General features: G+C 46.3%; 1 protein-coding gene across 3 annotated transcripts in view; it reads right to left on the bottom strand.

Annotated features, from left to right (window-relative positions):
* Nucleotides 1–19489, bottom strand: part of FLT1 (fms related receptor tyrosine kinase 1) — a 205688-nt gene that overhangs the window by 37167 nt on the left and 149032 nt on the right. For 2 of the 3 annotated variants that reach the window (XM_086329568.1, XM_086329567.1), the window contains 2 exons: nucleotides 8408–8514; nucleotides 3246–3378 (listed from right to left, as the gene is read on the bottom strand). In XM_086329568.1, coding sequence (XP_086185694.1) covers nucleotides 3246–3378; nucleotides 8408–8514 — 240 coding nt within the window. Of the gene's footprint in view, nucleotides 1–3245; nucleotides 3379–8407; nucleotides 8515–17147; nucleotides 17708–19489 lie in introns of those variants that run through there. The other variant, XM_086329571.1, reaches the window with a different exon arrangement.

The raw sequence follows: 19489 nt of genomic DNA, 5'->3' as shown, positions 1-19489 counted from the left end.
CCCAGGCTCAAGCCACTCACCAGATTTCAGACATCCTGTGTGCTTTCCCATGGTAGGTAATTCTGACTTTATCTTCCAATGGGAAGATCCCCTGTTTGACATGATCTCAACTTCTGTGATAAATATACAGGAGTTGAATTTTCTCCCAGCCAGCTTTGGTGAGGAATCACTAATAAAACAAGTTTCTTTAGTTCTAGATTCCAGGAATTTCAGTGGTAGCAATACTCTGGACCCAACCCCAGCCCTGTCTGTCTCTCAGATGCTATCAATTCCAGCTTCTCTCACCAGGGCTGCGGGTTGTAACCCAGAGGGAAGACACAGCTGAAATCAGAAGCCATTTGGTCTGTGTGTTTCTCTATATTTGTAACCCATTATTACTCTCGCATCAAACCAACTTTTCCTCTTCATCCATCCAGACATCATTTTGGTTACTTTCACTTGTCAGACGTGACTTCAGATTGTTCTGTTATCTACTTGGCTTAAGAAACACATCTTGGCCCTCTCTGCTCCCATAGAAGTGGGGCGAGGCTTCCCCTGGCCCTTGGAGCCATACTCGGCACTGAAAGGCCAAGCTGGTTTGTCTGACACACTTACTCTCACCCGTCAGAGACACTCTCATGCCTATCAGCTGAATCATTGCATCTGGCAACTCTGGGAGGGAAGAGAACTATAAGATCTCTAGCAAGGAGCATCTTCTGAAATGGGCTTATCTAAACCCACAGAGCCCTGGGGGGAATTCTGGTTCACAGTCTACCTCGATGGGCCATCAAGGGTCATAGTGGTCCTAGGCCAAGGGATGAAGGAATGGGACAGAAAGCTCTTGCATCCTGTACAGAAGAAGTGTGTCTGCTTGTGACTAATACCTTTGGAAAGCAGTGTGGCCTGAGAATGGCTTACAGTTGTGGGGAAATTATCCCATGTTCCTGCCAAGGTCACTGGGGGCTGGGGGGGGGGGAGCGTCTGGGCCAGCTGCCATGTAATTTAGATTTACAGAAGGAACTCATCTGGTATACCACCTGCCCCAAACTACTCTAAATTTAGTTGACCCCGCCACTGTCCCCATCAGCAGCCATTGCTGGGTTTCGCCTGTCTTTCCAGCATTTTTTTTACTGATTTCCAATTTTCTCCCCCAAGCCAAACAGCACACATTCTTGGGGCCAACAAAGTCTTCTTTCTCATATAGGGAGAAATAAAGGTGGAATCAAGCCCAGTTCAGTGCAGTTCAGTTCAGTTGCTCAGTCGTGTCCGACTCTTTGTGACCCCATGAATCGCAGCCCAAGAGAACAACGAGAAAATCCCTCTGTCCTCTCCCCTCCCCCCATACAGTCTGCGTGTCGGGGAGGGGCGGCTTTGCGACTGCATTTGTAACAAGAGCTCTGCACTGAGTAACAAGCGCCACTGGCTCCACGATCTCTCTCCCTAGTTCCAAATACTAATGATTCCTCAGAAGCCACTGTCTGAGTATCTGGAGTCTTGGCGGCTCCTGTTGTTCTGTAGCTCCTGGGCTGAAGAGTAATGTGCATTGTGACCTCTGAGCTGGAGGGACTTGGGGGCTGAGCTGGAGGGAAAGCACATTACCTGGTGTTGACAGCATCCCTGTTACCTAGGAAACAACAATCTTCCCTTTCTGTCGTGGAGCATAAACATGAAAGAGAAAGGCTTTCTTCTCTGTGTTGGCCATTTCAGACACCCAGGGAAATTCAAAGTATGTAACTTATAGATTCGTGCAACGGGGCTTTTTGATCCGCAGTTGTGCCAAGCACCAGCTTTTTCACCAAATACTCGGTTTCCCTGCACCTCCCCATTCTGAATTGTGTTCCAGGTCACCACTTTCTAATTTTTAAAACATTTTATTTATTTTTAATTGGAGAATAATCACTTTACAATGTTGTGTTGGTTTCTGCCATACATCAACATGAAGCAGCCATAGATGTACCCGTGTCCCCTCCTTCTTGAACCTCCCTCCGAGCCCCTACCCCATCCTGCTCCTCTAGGTTGTCACAGAGCACCAGGTTGAGCTCCCTGTGTCCTATGGTAAATTCCCACTAGTTGTCTATTTTATACATGGTCATATATGGATTTCCAGCTACTCTCAATTTGTCCCGCCCTTTCCTTCCCCTGCTGTGTCCACAAGTCTCTGTGTCTGCAACTCCATCGCTGCCCTGTGAACAGGCTCATCAGTACCATCTTTCTAGATTCCATACATATGTGTTAATACATGATATTTGGGTTTCCCTGACTCAGATGGCTAAGACTCTGCCCTCAGTGCAAGAGACACGGGTTTGCTCCCTGGGTTGGGAAGATCCCTTGGAGAAGGGAACGGCTATCCACTCCAGTATTCTTGCCTGGGAAATCCCATGGACAGAGGAGTCTGGCAGACTAAAGTCCATGGGATCGGGGCTTCCCAGGTAGGGCTAGGGGTAAAGAACCCAGCTGCCAATATAGGAGATGTAAAAGATGTGGTTTCATTCCCAGGTGAGGAAGATCCCCTGGAGGAGGACGTGGCAACCCACTCCAAAATTCTTGCCTGGAGAATCTCATGGACAGAGGAGCCTGGAGGGCTACAGTCCACAGGGTTGCAAAGAGTTGGACAAAACTGAAGTGACTTAGCATATATGATACTTGTTTTTCTCTTTTTGACTTACTTCACTCTGTGTAATAGGCTCTTGTTTCATCCACTTCACTAGAACTGACTCATTCATTCCTTTTAATGGCTCAGTAATATCCCATTGTATGTATGTACCACAACTTCTTTATCCATTCATCTGTCAATGGACCTCTAGGTTGCTCCCATGTCTTGGCTATTGTAAATAGTGCTGCAATGAACACTGGGGCACATGTTCACCATTTTATCATTCACAGAAGTTTTGTTATTTAACAGTGCCTATAAGACACTGCTGAAACTAATTGCTCCCTTCCCCTTCACTTTATCTGCTCTCATGTCTGTGTCCTCCCTTCGAGGGGATGGACTCAAGCACCTTTGCATCCCTACCACTGAGATGGGTGTCAGCTGCTTGGTGAAGATGCCTAATGACTGTTGAAAGAAGGGACAGGCGCTGCCTTGTCCCTTTGACTTGTCTCACCATTCCAGAGAATTCTTTATCTCTTTATCTCCCTTGCTAGTTTTTGAGCAACTAGAGGGTAGAATCCTGCATCTAGTTACTTCTGCTTCCCTCAGAGCACTGTGTTTTGTGGGCCGTGGGTGCTTGGTGCAGGTTTAGGAATCCAGGGAACAAATACATTACCCAGTTTAAGTCTCTCCCGGGCAAACTCCCACTTGCTGGCATCATAAGGGAGCCGATCGCACTGCTCATCCAGGGGAACTTCATCCGGGTCCATGATAATCGACAGGTAGTCAGCTTTAATCTCAGAAGACGACTAAGGAATAAAGAGATCTCAGAGTCACCAACTAGGGAACAACTTAAACCCAAATATGTAATGTAAAACAATACTTGGCATCATCAGCTCCTATTTTGGTTCGTTGGATTGAAACCACATGGTCGGGAGCAGCATGTGCCCTCTGCATGCATGTAGATGCATCACACGCGAGCATGTGATTTCCATCAAGCCACTCCTTACTCTTTTCACAGTGTGTTTCTCTGGTACCCCTCCACTGTCCTGTCTCTGACAAAATGCACCCAGATTCTGCAGTGACCTTAATGCTTTTTCTTAAACAGTGATCAGAAACTCTCAGGTGGCTCAGTGGTAGAGAATCCAGCTGCCAATGCAGGAGAGGTGGGTTGATCCCTGGGTGGGGAAGATCTCCTGGAGAAGGGAAGGGTGGCCCATTCCAGTATCCTCGCCTGGGAAATTCCATGAATAGAGGAACCTGGTGGGCTATGGTCCATGGGGTCACAAAGAGTCGGACAGGACTTAGCGACTAAACCACCACCAAGCAGTGATCACATAATTCTTCTCTGAAAAAATGCAAAGTATTTTAATAAAATCATTCCAAACAATGACTATAAATAACTTTCCATGGTCATTCTCCAGGAATATGAGTGGCAGATGGGTCAGCAGTGGGTTGTGGCTTTTCTGCATTTGTAAGAAAGGCTAAAGTGGCCAAGTAAACCCAGGGTCCCTGGGACAGTGGAGAAGCACATTTCACGTGAAGTGGTTAAAGACACGCAGAAGGCCCCTTGGTTGCCGCAGCAACCTGAAAAGGCTAGAGTGAGATTAGAATAGGATTTACCTGGAGGAGTTACAGAAAAAGGGTTCTGAGCTCAGAACTTAAACACCAGTCAGTCAGCCCTCTGAAAGAATAATATAAAGGAATCCACCAGCAAGTAGGCTCCACAAGTTTCCTGGTGACCGAAATTTTGTGAGTCCCTATTCAGATGGACTGGATTCATTTGAACTGTTTGAGTATTTACATTAAAATTCATGTAAAATGCAAGGTTATTCAGCACATTGCAAGTTTATATATTTAGCATACATAGCTGTGACTCACAGGCAGGAAAAAGATGAAAAATGTACAAAAAGAAAATAGATTTGTCTTCAGTGAGAAATCAAAGTTAAGAAATAGTAAATATTTGCTATAAACAAAATTAAAAAAAAATAGAAGTTGATTATTTCAAAGGCAAAGGGGTGAGACTTATACACAGCTATATTCCAAGCTCTTTTGGCTACTGGTATAATAAGATGTCAAATAAATGAGGTGGCACCTACCTTCTAGTGCTTGTTTTATGTTGGTGATGCAAATGAAGCCCAGAACATACCCTTTATTTCAGATCATATGTAACCGGATTTACATTTGGTGTGTTGGGTTCACATTCATGGTTAATGTACCCTGTTCATATTAATTGATTGTAGAATTGGCTGCATTTCCGCAGGCAGGACAGAAAAGAAGTATGCTTGCCCATAGAGGCTGGGTTTTGATAACTCTTGTCTAGAAGTTACTTACACTTCATTTCAATGCATTTAGGGCCCTTCCTTTCTGCGCATTTCCCTAAACAGGATCAGAGTTGAGCAGAGAAGACAAACCTCCCCATCCATTCCACTTCACACCCGCCCACATTCTTTGGCCCTGACTCACCCCGTCCTGGACTGTCACAGCTCACCTCATCCATCACTCGCAATCTGCCTCTTTCTCACAAAAATTATCACTGAAATGTGTGACAGATAGCTCAGGGCAGGAAGATTGCCTGGCCTCCACAAAGAGTGGAAAATGGAGACAGATAGGGAGCACGTTTGTCATGAGCTGCGTTTGCCAGCATGGTAGACTGTGTGTGGGGGCACTTAAAGACACTAGTGTGAGGCTGCAGGGCTGGACAGTAGTGTTGTTTCCCACACCAGGGTCCTGGGTGCTCATGAGTGGCATGGATGGGAGCTTTGATGACTCCAGTTCTCAGCGTGTGCAATAGCCAAGGCCATGAGACACGATCTCCAGTCTTCCAAGAGCAGAGGAAGAGCTGCAGCCCAGCCAGGGACAGCTTTTGGTCCTGTGGGAGCTGAGAGAGGTGGGCAGGGGTAGTGACCGAGCCAGGGGAGCAGCCCACGGAAGACAGTCTGCCTACATGGCACCTGAGGAGTCCTATGGTTTGTCTTAAGGCAGATGAGAGGAGATACCCAACAGACCTTCAGGAAGGGCTTTGAGACGAGCCTGCTGGTAGAATCTTGGTTGACCAATGCTTATTCTTTCAACTGACAAAATCATGGAGCACCCACTGGGTGCTAGGCATGGAAATTGCTTGGTCAGGCGCTTCAGAGCCCAGACGTGGAGGCCTGGGTTGAATCAGAACCTACATATTACCTTGGGCAAGTTACTTAGCTTTATTAAGCCTAGTTTCCTTATCAGTAAGGCAGTGTCAGTGGTGGTACTTATCTCATAGAGTTGCTGTGAAAATCATGCAAAATAGTCTATGAAAAGCTATTTGAGGGGCCTAGTGTATAGCAAGCATGAATAAATATTAGCTTTAGTTGGCCTGTGCAGGGTGAGGATGAAAAGAGAAAATACAGTCCTTATCAGTGAGGAATTTACACAGCGGTTAGAGAAATCAGTTGGAGATATGTTTTTGATGCCTTGTTCCTCTTCGCCTTCCCAAACCAATTACTTCTCAAATCCTAAAGGCATTCTGTCATTGAGATGGTCATTTCTTGCCTTCATCCTTTCTAATTGACATTCAAATTTTCTAACTTTTTAGACATACAGGGGACCTCTTCGATTGAGTCCCAGAGTGCCTTTCCAGTGTTATTTCCACTAAGCTCCCATATGCAAAGTACCCAGACGTTGTCCCTAACCTGGGGAGTGGGCCAGAGTAAGGGTGGGCTGTTTTCCTACTGCTTTCCTTCCAGCCGCAACCTTCAAAGTCAGTCTCTAAACGGAGCTCTCTGAAGTCTCTCTGCCCTCTCTTCCTTTGAACTCTGCAGTCTTTGTACCGCCCTTGCAGATTTGGCAGGTCCCGCTGTTGTTAGATGTGTTTTCCTATATGATGTACCTCCCCTTTCCAAATCCCGTTGTTTAACTTTTGCTTCCTTCGAAAGCAGTGGCTTTCCTTGTCTTAAAGCCAGTTGCTCCACGCAGCAAAAGCCTTAGGTTATTTATTCACCACACAGGAGGGGCTGCCAGTCGACATACCAACCCTGGAAAGTATAACCTTCCTGGTTTCGAACAGCAAGTCTAAGGTCACACAACCTGAATTCAAAACTCAGCTGCGACTCTAACTAGCTGAGTGACTCTAGGCGGGTTACTTTACCTCTTTGAGCCTGTTTCCCTCTCCTTAAAATGGGAATAATAATATATTTATATCTTTGTGTTTTGTAAAGGACTGAGATATGACATAAAGAGCTCCCCAAATGTGCCACAAACACTCAAGACATAAAATGGTGAAAGTGATTTAAAGTGATTTTAAAAAAAATAATTAAAGCATAAGAGATGAGAAGCTTATTATGTTATGTAATGATTTTCTAATTCAGAACTACTTAAAGATAACTGTTTTTTTGATATATTTTTCTTCTATATATTTTATTTTAATATATTATCTTTTAACAGCAACCAAAACTAGCCTTTATAAATTAAAAAATTTAAATAAAAATAGTATAATCATTCTTAAAAAAAAAAAAGACTTGCATGTTAATAAGGACTAATACAGCTCTAGAAATTGAGGAGGTCTCTCCTTGGTACTTTACAAGTCCTGTTGATTGTATCTCCTAAATATCCCTTCAAGTCTAATCCTTTGGACTAAGCGACCGTCATTTCTGACTTAGACTGCATTCTTCTGTTCACTGGGTTCTTCTCTATTCACTCTTGTCCTCTCTGGATCTTTCTCCTCATACAGCCTGAAATCGTCTTTCTAGACATAGGTCTCTCACACTTAAAATCACCTACCTTTGCTTAACCACCACCCCCCCACCCCCCACCAAGGCTTCCTCTTCTAAAACACAAAGGAAATTGCTTCCCGCGGCCTACAGGGCTGGCCTGGACAGCCTCTCCTCTCCTGCCTCCCCTGTCCGTCGTCCCCACCTCTGCCCGGGTCAGTCTGTCCTCCTCACCGCATCTCCTCTGCCTGCAGACTTCGCCTCCCTTACATGCTATGTAGTCGGCTGACTCCGGTCACCGCTTGACGTCTGCCTGAGCTACAGTCAGTCTCTCCCCAGACTACACACAGCAGCCTCTCCTCTGCTCTGTCACCAGAGAGCCCTACACAGGGCCTGGCCTCTGCCCTGAACGGGCGCCTGGGAAGTATTTAAGGCATGAATGAACGAATGAGTGTTGGCTCGTTGCCCCCTCCCTCCCCACCCAATAAACTTCAGAGAAGCACAGGTTATGCTAACAGGCCTAACGATAGGAATCTGATGTCTTGAATTCCAACCTGAGCCTCACACGCTGAAGAACTTAATTTTAACATGGGGCTCAGAGTATGGAACAGCAGACAGAGATAAGACAGAGGTGGGTCTTTATTTTGCCTTTTCCTTTTTGTCTCTCAGCAGAGAGTGAGATTAAGAAAATGAATATTTCTCAGATCTCGTGTGGACTTTACAGACTTCCTTTTACACTGAAGATGTTCCTTCTATGTGTGGGACACAGTCATCTGTTCATTGTTCTAGCTTTTTATTTTTTGAAAACCCCACGTTAGGGTGAGAAGTTTGTTTTTTGGATTTTCTTTTTTTTTTGGCCATCAGGCATGCGGGATCTTCATTCCCTGGCCAGGGATTGAACCCTTGCCCCCTGCAGTGGAAGCGTGGAGTCTTAACTGCTGGACAAACAGGGAAGGAAGTCCTGAGAGACGGTTTAATGATTCATCTGGCATGTTCACCTGTTCAGGGCCTGCTCTGGACATCAGGCATTTGGGGGAGCAGGCATTTTTGGGGGAAATCGAGCATGATGCTGCTACAGCAGGAGTGCCACTGGGCCTTGTGGCAGATTTTTGCCAAAAGGAGCATAGAATTTCATCTGAAATATTCTTACCCTTTTCAGTTTTCGGATAAAAAGCGTTAACAGGAGCCAGAAGAGGGTTGCAGCCACACAGGTGCACGTCAGAGTGATGAGCTCCAGGTTGGACTTGTCCGAGGTCCCTGGAGAGAGAAAAACACCAAGAGGCTGCTAAACAGCAGCTCACAACCCCTGGGTCTGTGATTTGACAGAAAAAGGTCAGTGGCCCCCAAGTGCTTCATCAGGGCGAACACAATTGGCTCCCAGCACAGAGCCTCTCACCTTCTGGGTCAGGCAGGGTTCACGCTATTATCGTCATAAACTCACATGGAAATGAAAAGACTTTCCAGAAATGTTGCTGTGGAGTTTGCCAACAACTCCAGAAATAGTGAGTTAAAAGCCAGAGGAGAAATTAAAAATGGGAAAAAAGATTAAGGCAGGAACAAGACCTCATTAAAGTGCTAAATCTGGACGATGTGAAATCTCCCTAATGGGTTTGAGAGGAAATTCTAAAGAAAAAGAAAAAAAAAAAAAAGAACATAAAAAGTCTCCTTGGGGAATCACAAACTTCTTCAAAGTAGACTTTAAAAATAAAAATAAAGCTCCAGGACTGTCACAATCACCCACTCACTCCTCTTGGAACAGACAGGCCAACCCTCTGGGTCTGACCACTCATGTCTGGATCTCTCATGTCCGAGGCTCCTCCTCAGGCGGAGCTGAGCCAAGGGACCTGCTGGAGCTGATTCTTCCCCATCACATTGTTCCTCAGAATTGGCGATGAAAGCTGAGCACTGTTTCTCCACGACCAGAAAGAAAAGACCCAAGGTATCCAAGAGAAGCTTCCAGAGAGGATCTTCCTTGGGATTTAAAGGAATGCCCCAGTGAGCCAGGACCGAGGTTCCCTGCTTCTCGATGCCAGGGGAGTGTCCTGGGAGCTCTAAAGGGATGCCCTTGTCCTTGACCTTCATGGGTAGTAGTTTAGTCACTAAGTCGTATCCGACTCTTGCGACCCCATGGACTGTAGCCCACCAGGCTCCTCAGTCCATGAGATTTTCCAGGCAAGAATACTCGAGTGGGTTTCCATTTCCTTCTCCAGGGGGTCTTCCCGACCCAGGAATCGAACCTGGGTCTCCTGCATTGCAGGTGGATTTTTTTACCGACTGAGCTATGAGGGAAGCCCATTCAAGGGAGACAGAGACTTAGTATCAAGTGAGGCCAAGATCAAGTGAAACTTATTCCCTTTAGAAATTGTGAGGCAATTTCCTGGTGGGCCAGTGGTTCGATCCCTGGTTGGGGAACTAAAATCCTGCATGCTATGTTCCATGGCACCTCCTGCCCTGCACCGCACCGCCCCCCGCAACCCCCAAGACATGGTGATGTGGATGATGGTATTTTTTATTGAGCACTTACTATGCATCAAGTCCTCACACCTGCCTATGAAGCAGGGGAGCAAGAAATATCCCCATTTCATGGATAAAGGCTTCATTGGCGGTAGGCGGGGGAGCTCTTGGTTTATTTTAACTTAATTATTTGACTGTGCTGAGTTTTATTTGCAGCATCCGGGACCTTTGATCTTCCTTGTGGTGTGTGGGATCTTGTTCCCTGACCAGGGATCGAACCGGGGGCCCCTGCATTTTTTGAGCACAGAGTGAGCCACAGGACCACCAGGGAAGTCCCTGGGCTCTTTGTTTTAATTCAGTGAAGATGTACTGAATCCGACTCCAGGCAAGGAGATGGGTGGGTAACTCAGGGAAAGCTGTTGCTATCAGGAGCTCACTTACAACCCAACCAGGAGGCTTAAGGCAAATGGAAAGAAATGAGGTGCAGAAAGTTTGGAGGTTGAGGGAGAGGTGACACTTGAAATGGATCTTGACCTGCAGGGGTGAAGGCAGGGGAAGGCACTATAGGCAGAGGGAAGGTGTGAGTGATGACCCAGAACTGGGAAATGGTAGGGCTCTGATGGAGGTGGGACAAGAGGCAGGGAAAGAATTCTGAGCATCCCTGTGGTCTCAACTCAGTGCCTCGGGCAGCTGGAGCCACTGCAGCTTCTCTGCCCGGAACAGGAGCAAGTACACAAGCTAAAAACTGGAGCCTCTTTCCTCTTCTCCATTCAGCTCCCATGTACAAAGAGTCCCTGTGGGCCACAGTCCCCGCCACGGTGTGTCTTCTCATCCGGAGGGGACTCTGGCATTTCCTCTCTTTTCAGCCCACCCCCAGTTCCTGTTCATTCTGCTTCCATGGCTCATGAAATCCTCTCCTCCTGTCCTACCGCAGGATCACCACCTAAGTCAAGGCCCCTGCAGTACCCCTGAATGACCGCAGCAGCTTCCTAGCCAGCCTCGAGCCCCCAGTCTCTTCTCTGCTCAAGCCCACGAGATCTTGCCGAATCACAGATTCCATCCTGCTGTTCAGTCACTCAGTCATGTCTGACTCTTTGCAACCCTATGGACTGCAGCATGCCAGGCTTCCCTGTCCTTCATCATCTCCCAGAGTTTGCTCAAAATCATGTCCATTGAGTTGGTGATATCACCCAACCATCTCATCCTCAGCCGCCCCCTTCTCCTCCTGCCCTCAGTCTTTCCCAGCATCAGGGTCTTTTCCAGTGAGTCAGTTCTTCGCATCAGGTGGCCAAAGTATTGGAGCTTCAGCTTCAGCATCAGTGTTTCCAATGAATATTCAGGACTGATTTCCTTTAGCATTGACTGGTTTGAACTCCTTGCTGTCTAAGGGACTCTCAAGAGTCCTCTCCAACACCACAATTCGAAAATATTAATTCTTGAGTGCTCAGCCTTCTTTATGGTCCAACTCTTACATCTGTACATGACTACTGGAAAAACCACAGCTTTGACTGTATGGACCTTTATCAACAAAGTGATGGGGCTCCTTAAATTCCATCATTGCTGCCTACTCCCGGCACTGTCAGGAGAGAAACCCAAGCTCTTACATCCTGTCTGCCCAACCTCACCTGTTTCTTCATCTCCTGCTGCCCAACCATCCCCCCACATGCTCTACTTCAAAATACTTGTAGTTTCATAAATAGACCAGCCCTTCCAACTCTGTGCTTCTGCCTTCACTGTTTCTCTACCAGGATATCAACTTCCCAGGGGTGAGGTCACACCTTACTCGTTGTCCCCACTCACCAACTGAGTGGATAAGTCATACTTTGATTTGTCTCTAGAGAGTTTCATGAAGCTTTCAAAGGGTTCAGGCCAAATTCCCATTCTCGTATATTCACCCAATAAGCATATAGAACATCACCCAAGTGCCAGGCTCTGCCCTGGGGGCTGGAATGTGGTGGTAAATGAAGGGGCACGGAAAGGAGCTCATGGTCTGGTGTTCAGGTATGAACGGACAGGTGTGTTCAGAGCTCTGAGTGAAGCAGCAGTAGGCGGTTCTCTGGTTCACAGTCATGCCTCTGGTGCAGAGGACAGTGCCTGGCATGCGGTAGGCAGGCATCCTGAAAGTGTTGGTTGAATGAATGAGTGGACTTGGCTTCATTTGCTGCTCTGGCAGCTTGTGGTTATTCTTCCCTGGATCTCATGAGATAAACTGAGAAATTTCCAGGCATGACCCCCTCTTCTCTCAGTACGGGTCCTCTCGATGGGAAGACAATAAATGCAAGTTAATGAGTTTGGGTTTCCTTGGGTTTCCCAGGTGGCACTAGTGGTAAAGAATCCACCTGCAATGCTGGAGATGCAGAGATGCAGGTTCAATCCCTGGGTCGGGAAGATCTCCTAGAGGAGGAAATGGCAACCCACTCCAGTATTCTTGCCTGGAGAATCCCATGGACAGAGGAGTCTGGTGGGCTGCAGTCCAGGGGGTCACAAAGAGTTGGACAAGACTGAACAACTGAGCATTTATGAGCCCCTGAGGTGAGAGATTTAATGTTTCCTCTCAGTATTCTCACACACACACACGTGTCTTTGCTTATGCTGCAGATATGTTTTATGTAACCAAAAACCAGACTGGGACCTGCTTGGGACACAGTGGCCTTTGGCTGCTGGAGGAGCCGAGAACATCTTGGGACTGAGCACAGTCTGCATACAGTCTCTGCAAGGACTGACCTCGAGAGACCCCGCTCACGGTGGGAACTTTCCCACTGCATTCCCAGGGGCAGGAAGTTGACCCCCGAAGTAATTCCACAGTCCTTACTCAGGCAGATTCCTTGCAGTGGGACTGAATGTGTCCGGGTGCACTTAGGCATTTAAGGAATCAGCTCATTAAAAACATCTTCGATGAACACTGGTTAGAAGGGAAAGGTCTATTTAATACTGTTACTGTTTTTTGAAAACTGAACTCATTTTGTGAGACCTGGTATCCAGGCTCTGCCTCTGTCTCGTCCGGTAACTTGATTTTCATCTTCGCTTGGAAAGTAACCATGAGGATCATCCGCTGTAGGTTGACCTAAGTCAGCAGCATCTCTTCCCATCCACTGTCGGCTGTGTTTTCAGGGGTCAGACATCCACACACTGGCCTGCCCTGGACCCAGCTTCACCTCGCTGGTGTCAGCTCATGAACATGGTGCATGAAACAGCCCAGCTGTACATGGCGGGCGTAGGAGGCAGGGGAACATGGGTGGATTTGACAATAACAGGACTTAGCGCTGGATCTCAGGGCTGTCCCTCATGTCTGGTGGGTGTTAGAGCGCCGCATGGACGTGGCATGAGGATGTTTTTATATGGGATAAAGACAAGAAGGTGGCTGATTCAAAGAGGTCAGGTATTTGTACCTCTTATTTCAGATTGCGGACCGGGCTGCCCAGAACGTGCCATGTCAGTTACCCTCCCGGGCTTTGGCCCGTCCCTGCTGGGGTAGGATGGGCAGGCAGGGGAAGGGCTGAGTTCTGAAGGTGGCGTGTCTTTCTAGAGTCTGCAGAGCTGGGCTGTGTCCTGCCGTCCTGCCCTGAGCCTTTCTGACGGTGGTGGGCAGCGCTGTCTGCATGGGACTCAGGCTGTGTGACATGGCAGCATCATCCCGGCCGGGACACATGGCTCTTTGTGGCCCCAGACCACCTGAGTGAACGGGCAGCCGAACTGGGTAGCTCAACTTATGCGGTGTAGCCGGGTGGTGCCTCCTAAGAAGTGAGGGCAACTCCCCAGCAAGCGGCCAGGGCCCCAGCCCCAGGCCTGCCTTGACTCCAGAGAAGGAAGTCTTTCCCTGACCCTGCACACAGCTGTGAGTGCCGGGGACTCTGTGCACCAGCCCCGTCCCTAAAGTGTGGACGTGCCAACAGCACCCCACCTCACAGGGGAGATGGATAAAACTAGGTGTTATTTTGGAGGCTTCACTCTCTTTTCCTTTTAAAATATCCTCTTATTACTTCTTGTTTTTATTTATTTTTTATTTTCTTTTTGGCCATGCTATGTGGCATGTGGACTTCCCTGGTGGCTCAGACGGTAAAGAATCCGCCTGTAATGCGGGAGACACAGGTTTCATCCCGGGGTGGAGAAGATTCCCTGGAAAAGAGAATGGCTACCCACTCCAGTATTCTTGCCTTGAGAATTCCGTGACAGAGGAGTCTGGTGGGCTGTATAGTCCATGGGGTCACAAAGAGTCAAACACGACTGAACGACTAACACACACACACACACACAGCATGCAGAACGTTAGTTCCCTGACCAGGCATCGAACCCATGCCCCCTGCGTTGGGAGCACAGAGTCTTAACCACTGGACCACCAGGGAAGTCCTCCTCTTATTACTTTTTGTACTTCAAGTGCAACATAATTTTTTTTCATCCAAATATATTATGTAAAACACAATTTGCTTTTCCTTCTAAAACTAATCAGACTTTGACCCAAGTACTGACCATTTTCTGTAAACCACTGAGTTACTTTCCCTGAGAAACTGGCCTAACATTCAGCATGGCTTAGGAGTTATTCTCTGGTTCTGGTGTTGTTTTAATTTGAGGGAACCATTCATGTTGGTTTATTGCCCATTATGCTATTGGGACATCAAGAGAAGGGTGTGTTTCCTGCCAATAGCAGGAGAAGCAGGAGATGTGGGTTCGACCCCTGGGTTGGGAAGATCCCCTGGAGGAGGGCATGGCAACCCACTCCTGTACTCTTGCCTGGAGAATTCCATGGACAGAGGAGCCTGGTGGGCTTCAGTCCATGGGGTCGCACAGAGTTAGACATGACTGAAGTGACTGAGCACACACACATACACACACTTACTTTTAGGTATACATACGAATTGTGAAGCCTTATATGTATACTTGGAGAAGGCAATGGCACCCCACTCCATTACTCTTGCCTGGAAAATCCCATGGATGGAGGAGCCTGGTAGGCTGCAGTCCATGGGGTCACTAAGAGTTGGACACGACTGAGCGACTTCACTTTCACTTTTCACTTTCATGCATTGGAGGAGGAAATGGCAACCCACTCCAGTGTTCTTGCCTGGAGAATCCCAGGGATGGGGGAGCCTGGTGGGCTGCTGTCTACAGGGTTGCACAGAGTTGGACACGACTGAAGCGACTTAGCAGCAGCATATGTATACTACATAATTTGGTATACAGACACCAACTTGGGAAGTGAGGTATGGACATACTGTATTTGGATTAAATTTGAAGTACATTTCAAGAGGAACTTTAGGTAAAGATACTTAAAATTGCAATTCTATCAGTTCTATAACACATTTTTATCACAGTAAGTTAAAGCCTTAGGTCAAATAGCAATTTTGTGGCCTGGAACACCATTTGTGTGACTTACTGGCTAAGTCTAGAAAAAGTATAATACAGCAAGTTTTGTTGAAATGAAATTCAATGTATCATATTAACAAATAAGGTGTGCATGCTAAGTTGCTTCAGTTGTGTCCAACTCTGTGTGACCCTCTGGACTGTAGCCTGCCATTCTCCTCATATATTTGAGAAGCTTTTATCATATGCCATATGCACTGTTAAGTTTGTTAATCCTTCCAGCAACCCTGTATGGTTGGCATGCCATAATTCACACCCATTTTGCAGATGAGCAAACTGAGGCTCCAGGAGGGAAATCATCTGTCCAGGGTTGCATGGCTCGTGGGCAGGGACACACCTGACTTCAGAACGGGGCCTCTTCCCCACCAGGTGGAGGGGCGGGCGAGTGGAATGGTTAAATAGGGACCCAGTTCTCAGTGCCGCCACTTCCCAGCTTTGTAACCCTGGACAGAGTCCTCACCCTCTTGGGGCCTCAGATTCTCACTTGTAAGTAGAAAAGAAAACCCTCCTTGGATTGTTACAAACGCGAAGAAGACTGATGCATATTACGTGCTTAAAATGGTGCACTGCACGGTCAACAAGTGTGAGATGTTCTCACTGAATTCCAGCACCATTTTTTGCATTCTCGATCAAGGCCAGCTTTCTGTCATTGTTTAGGTTTCAGTACAAAGGCATGCACAGCCTGCCCCCAGCCCTCCAGGGTGAAATCGGGGAGCTGCCAGCTCAACTGTCTCCCTCCTCTCCTGGGGAAACCCATGAGAGGAGTGACACCAGTCACCAATATCTCCGTGTGAATTAGTTTATCACACCCTTCCTAGTGCCAGGAGAGCCAGGGCAGAGAGCTGTGTCAGAGGAGGCTCAGAAGGATGGGGGCGGGGGGAGAAGGATAGAGGGGAGAGGCTAGTCCCTAAGACGAGTCTGTTCCAACCTTTTCCTTCTCTTTACGTTTGGGACTTTGTTAAGGAATGTAGCGTATCCTTCCTGCCGTGTGTGTCCTTTCCTGAAATGTGTCACTGAGGGGTTATTGTGGCACAAAATTCACAAACCACACCTGTTTGCATCCATCAGTCATCCTCAAAAAATGTTACAGGGGCTTCCCTGGTGGTCCAGTGGTTAAGAATCCACCTTGCGAGGCGGGGGATGTGGGTTTGATTACTCGTCAGGGAACTAAGATCCCACATGCTCTAGAGCAAGTACTGAGCTCCCTGTGCTGCAAAGAAGACCTGACACAAGCCCCCAAAATAAATAAGCTTTTAACAAATGTTAAAAATGGTAGCTATTCTTCAAGTTGTTTTCTCTTGCATAATTACAAATGCTATTATTATGCTTTGCTATTATTTCAATAGCAAAGCCTAAATGTGTTAGAAGAATGTGTGTATATGTATATTGGGTTGGCCAAAAAGTTCAAGTTTTTCAGTGACACTGTATAAGAACCTGAATGAATTTTTTTGGCCAACCCAACACATATACACATACATATATGTATATCGATATAGTGGTTATTACTTAGAGTAATAAAATACAGTTTATTTTAAATCCTCAGATGAAAATGTGTCCCCCTTGCATTGTAACAGTCCCCTTGAGTTCCATGGACTATGGAGGGCTGTTAATTTCAGAAACTATTCTGGTTAGTAACAGTTTTTTTGCTGTTGTTTTTAATATTAGCACTTCCCCTTTGAGCTCTCCACATGTGCTTCTGGGCAGTCCAAACCAAACAAGACCTGTGATTATTTAAAGAAGCCACTTTGATTCCCCAGTCCACTCATCCTTTTCAGATACAAAAATAACACATTGTTTTATCTAGGAGTATAAGAATCCTTTTTCAAAGGAAATAAAAAGAGCAGACAGTTTCCTTCCTGGCTAATGCGTGAACCTCTTTCAATCTGTTAAACATAGCCACAGACACAACTTATTTGCCCGGCTTCACTTCCTAAACTCAACCTGACAAGATACAGGTCAGGGGGAGGGTCTAGGTTGCATATATTAGGAAGCCAAGTCTGTAGCTTGATGCACCTAATTCATAGCCACCAGAGAGAGAAGCAGTGATTTAGACTCCAGACGCAAGAATCTCATTTCACTGATGAAATTACTAAGCAGGTACCGCCTTTAATTGTTCTGAACAGCATCCAAGGATCAAAAAAAATTTTTTTTCAAGGATCAGATTTTTATTCCATGAGCCCAGAGTACTTCTAGTCAAGATATTGCATCTAATTTGTAAGGTCCACATAATATCAACTTTCAGAAATTCTTCCTATTCAAGATTATCTTCTTCTAGGGAGCTGAAACCTGCCTCCTTGAAACGTTGCCACCATCTCCCTCTCTTGGTTCTGCTTCTCTTTTCTGGAGTGTTAAAGGGTAAGGCCAGTGTCTCCTCTGTCTGATAATGCCTTAAATATTTGCAGAAAACAGTCGTGTCACCCCCTCTCTCCAAGTTGACTCATTTTTAGACTAAACATCCTCCTTTCCTTGTGCTGTCTTATCATTATAAGGATATGGCTTCATCTGTTTATGCTTCTCTTAGAAATGGGTATGGATATTTCAGGTGTGGTTTGATGATGGCTGATCAGGTAATTTCTCAGCTAACCATGATTTTTCAGCAGAGAGGCTAGATACAGCAGTCACTCTGAGAGCAGGAAAAAAGCTGCAAAAGAGAGCAAAGGAGGAGGAAAGAGAACTATAAAAAGCAAACATAAGGACTCAAAAAAGCATGGCTGTTGGGGGCAATTAGGGTGAAAGTAAGGAGCCATGTACAAAGTAGCTGCAGCTACCTTGCAAATTACACCATTTCTCTAAGTGATATTGAAGACTGATGCCTCATGAGGAAAAAGAGGTCATGAATCAAAAGGACCAATTCCTCCTGGTATGGGAGGAATCAGTTCTGACCCCACCAAAAGGATAAATGATTTGCATCAACTCTCCCCCTGAAATTATCTAAAACAACTGGATATTTTAAAAAATCTTCATAAAAGTTTAAAGCAATCTGACGTAACAGGCCAAACTATGCATGAAAGTGGGAATGAAGTAGGGCTGAGGAAGATTGGGAAGGCATTTATACTCTGAGGGTTTTTACAGACCCTTATAAATAGCAGATTCAGTTTTCATGGCTTCCCAGAGTGTGGGGGACTGGAAACGAAACTCAGGGTCCTCACAGGGGAGGGATATCTCGTGGAAAATCACTGCAGATGGTGACTGCAGCCATGAAATTAAAAGACGCTTACTCCTTAGAAGGAAAGTTATGACCAACCTAGATAGCATATTCAAAAGCAGAGACATTACTTTGCCAACAAAGGTCTGTATAGTCAAGGCTATGGTTTTTCCTGTGGTCATGTATGGATGTGAGAGTTGGACTGTGAAGAAGGCTGAGTGCCAAAGAATTGATGCTTTTGAACTGTGGTGCTGGAGAAGACTCTTGAGAGTCCCTTGGACTGCAAGGAGATCCAACCAGTCCATTCTGAAGGAGATCAGCCCTGGGATTTCTTTGGAAGGAATGATGCTAAAGCTGAAACTTCAGTACTTTGGCCACCTCATGCAAAGAGTTGACTCATTGGAAAAGACTCTGATGCTGGGAGGGATTGGGGGCAGGAGGGGAAGGGGACAACGGAGGATGAGATGGCTGGATGGCATCACTGACTCGATGGACGTGAGTCGGAGTGAACTCCGGGAGTTGGTGATGGACAGGGAGGCCTGGCATGCTGCGATTCATGGGGTCGCAAAGAGTCGGACATGACTGAGCGACTGAACTGAACTGAAGCCTGGCATGCCAGAAAGCAACCCCCCTCAGGGTAAAAGTAAAGTTACCTACCTCTAAATGAGAACTGACTGCATAAACAAAAATAATACTACGTGGCTATAAGCAGATGGGATTAGCAGATGCAAACTATTACATGTAGAATGGATAAACAACACGGTCCTACTGTATAGCACAGGGAAATATATTTAATATTCTGTGATAAAGCATAATGGAAAGAATGTGAAAAAGAATGTGTGTCTATGTATAACTGAATTACTTTGCCGTATAGTAGGAATTAACATAATATTGTAAATCAACTGTACTTCAACAGAATAAAATGTTTTAAAAAGTAACCAGTTTCTCACAGAAGTCAATGGACTAGTCAATAGGAACTGTTGAGAATTATTTAGACTTTGTCATTGCCAAGGGTAATATGGATGTGGGAGGTCCAGAATTACTCATAACTCACTGCCTTCTTTCCTGCCTCATTCACTTGGCTAATCCAACATCCTGCAAGGCTTCGTTCAGAGGTCAAGTCACTGTCCCTATCACTTGCAGCCTCTATGAAGTCCGTTAGCCCTTATCAGCGGCATTGTGTAGTATGTTTACTACTGATTAGTGTTTCTATTTTACCTGTAGGAGGAGCTCAAAATGTCTATTGATCTGGTTCTCCTGGTTTCATGTCCCCCTTAA

This window comes from Bos grunniens, chromosome 12 (genome assembly GCF_055505025.1).
Source record: "Bos grunniens cultivar Pamir isolate PY7600 chromosome 12, Bosgru_T2T1.0, whole genome shotgun sequence".
NCBI classification, from domain to species: domain Eukaryota; kingdom Metazoa; phylum Chordata; class Mammalia; order Artiodactyla; family Bovidae; genus Bos; species Bos grunniens.
The sequence above is the reverse complement of the archived record's forward strand: the minus strand, read 5'-3'. Positions and strand labels throughout refer to the sequence as shown.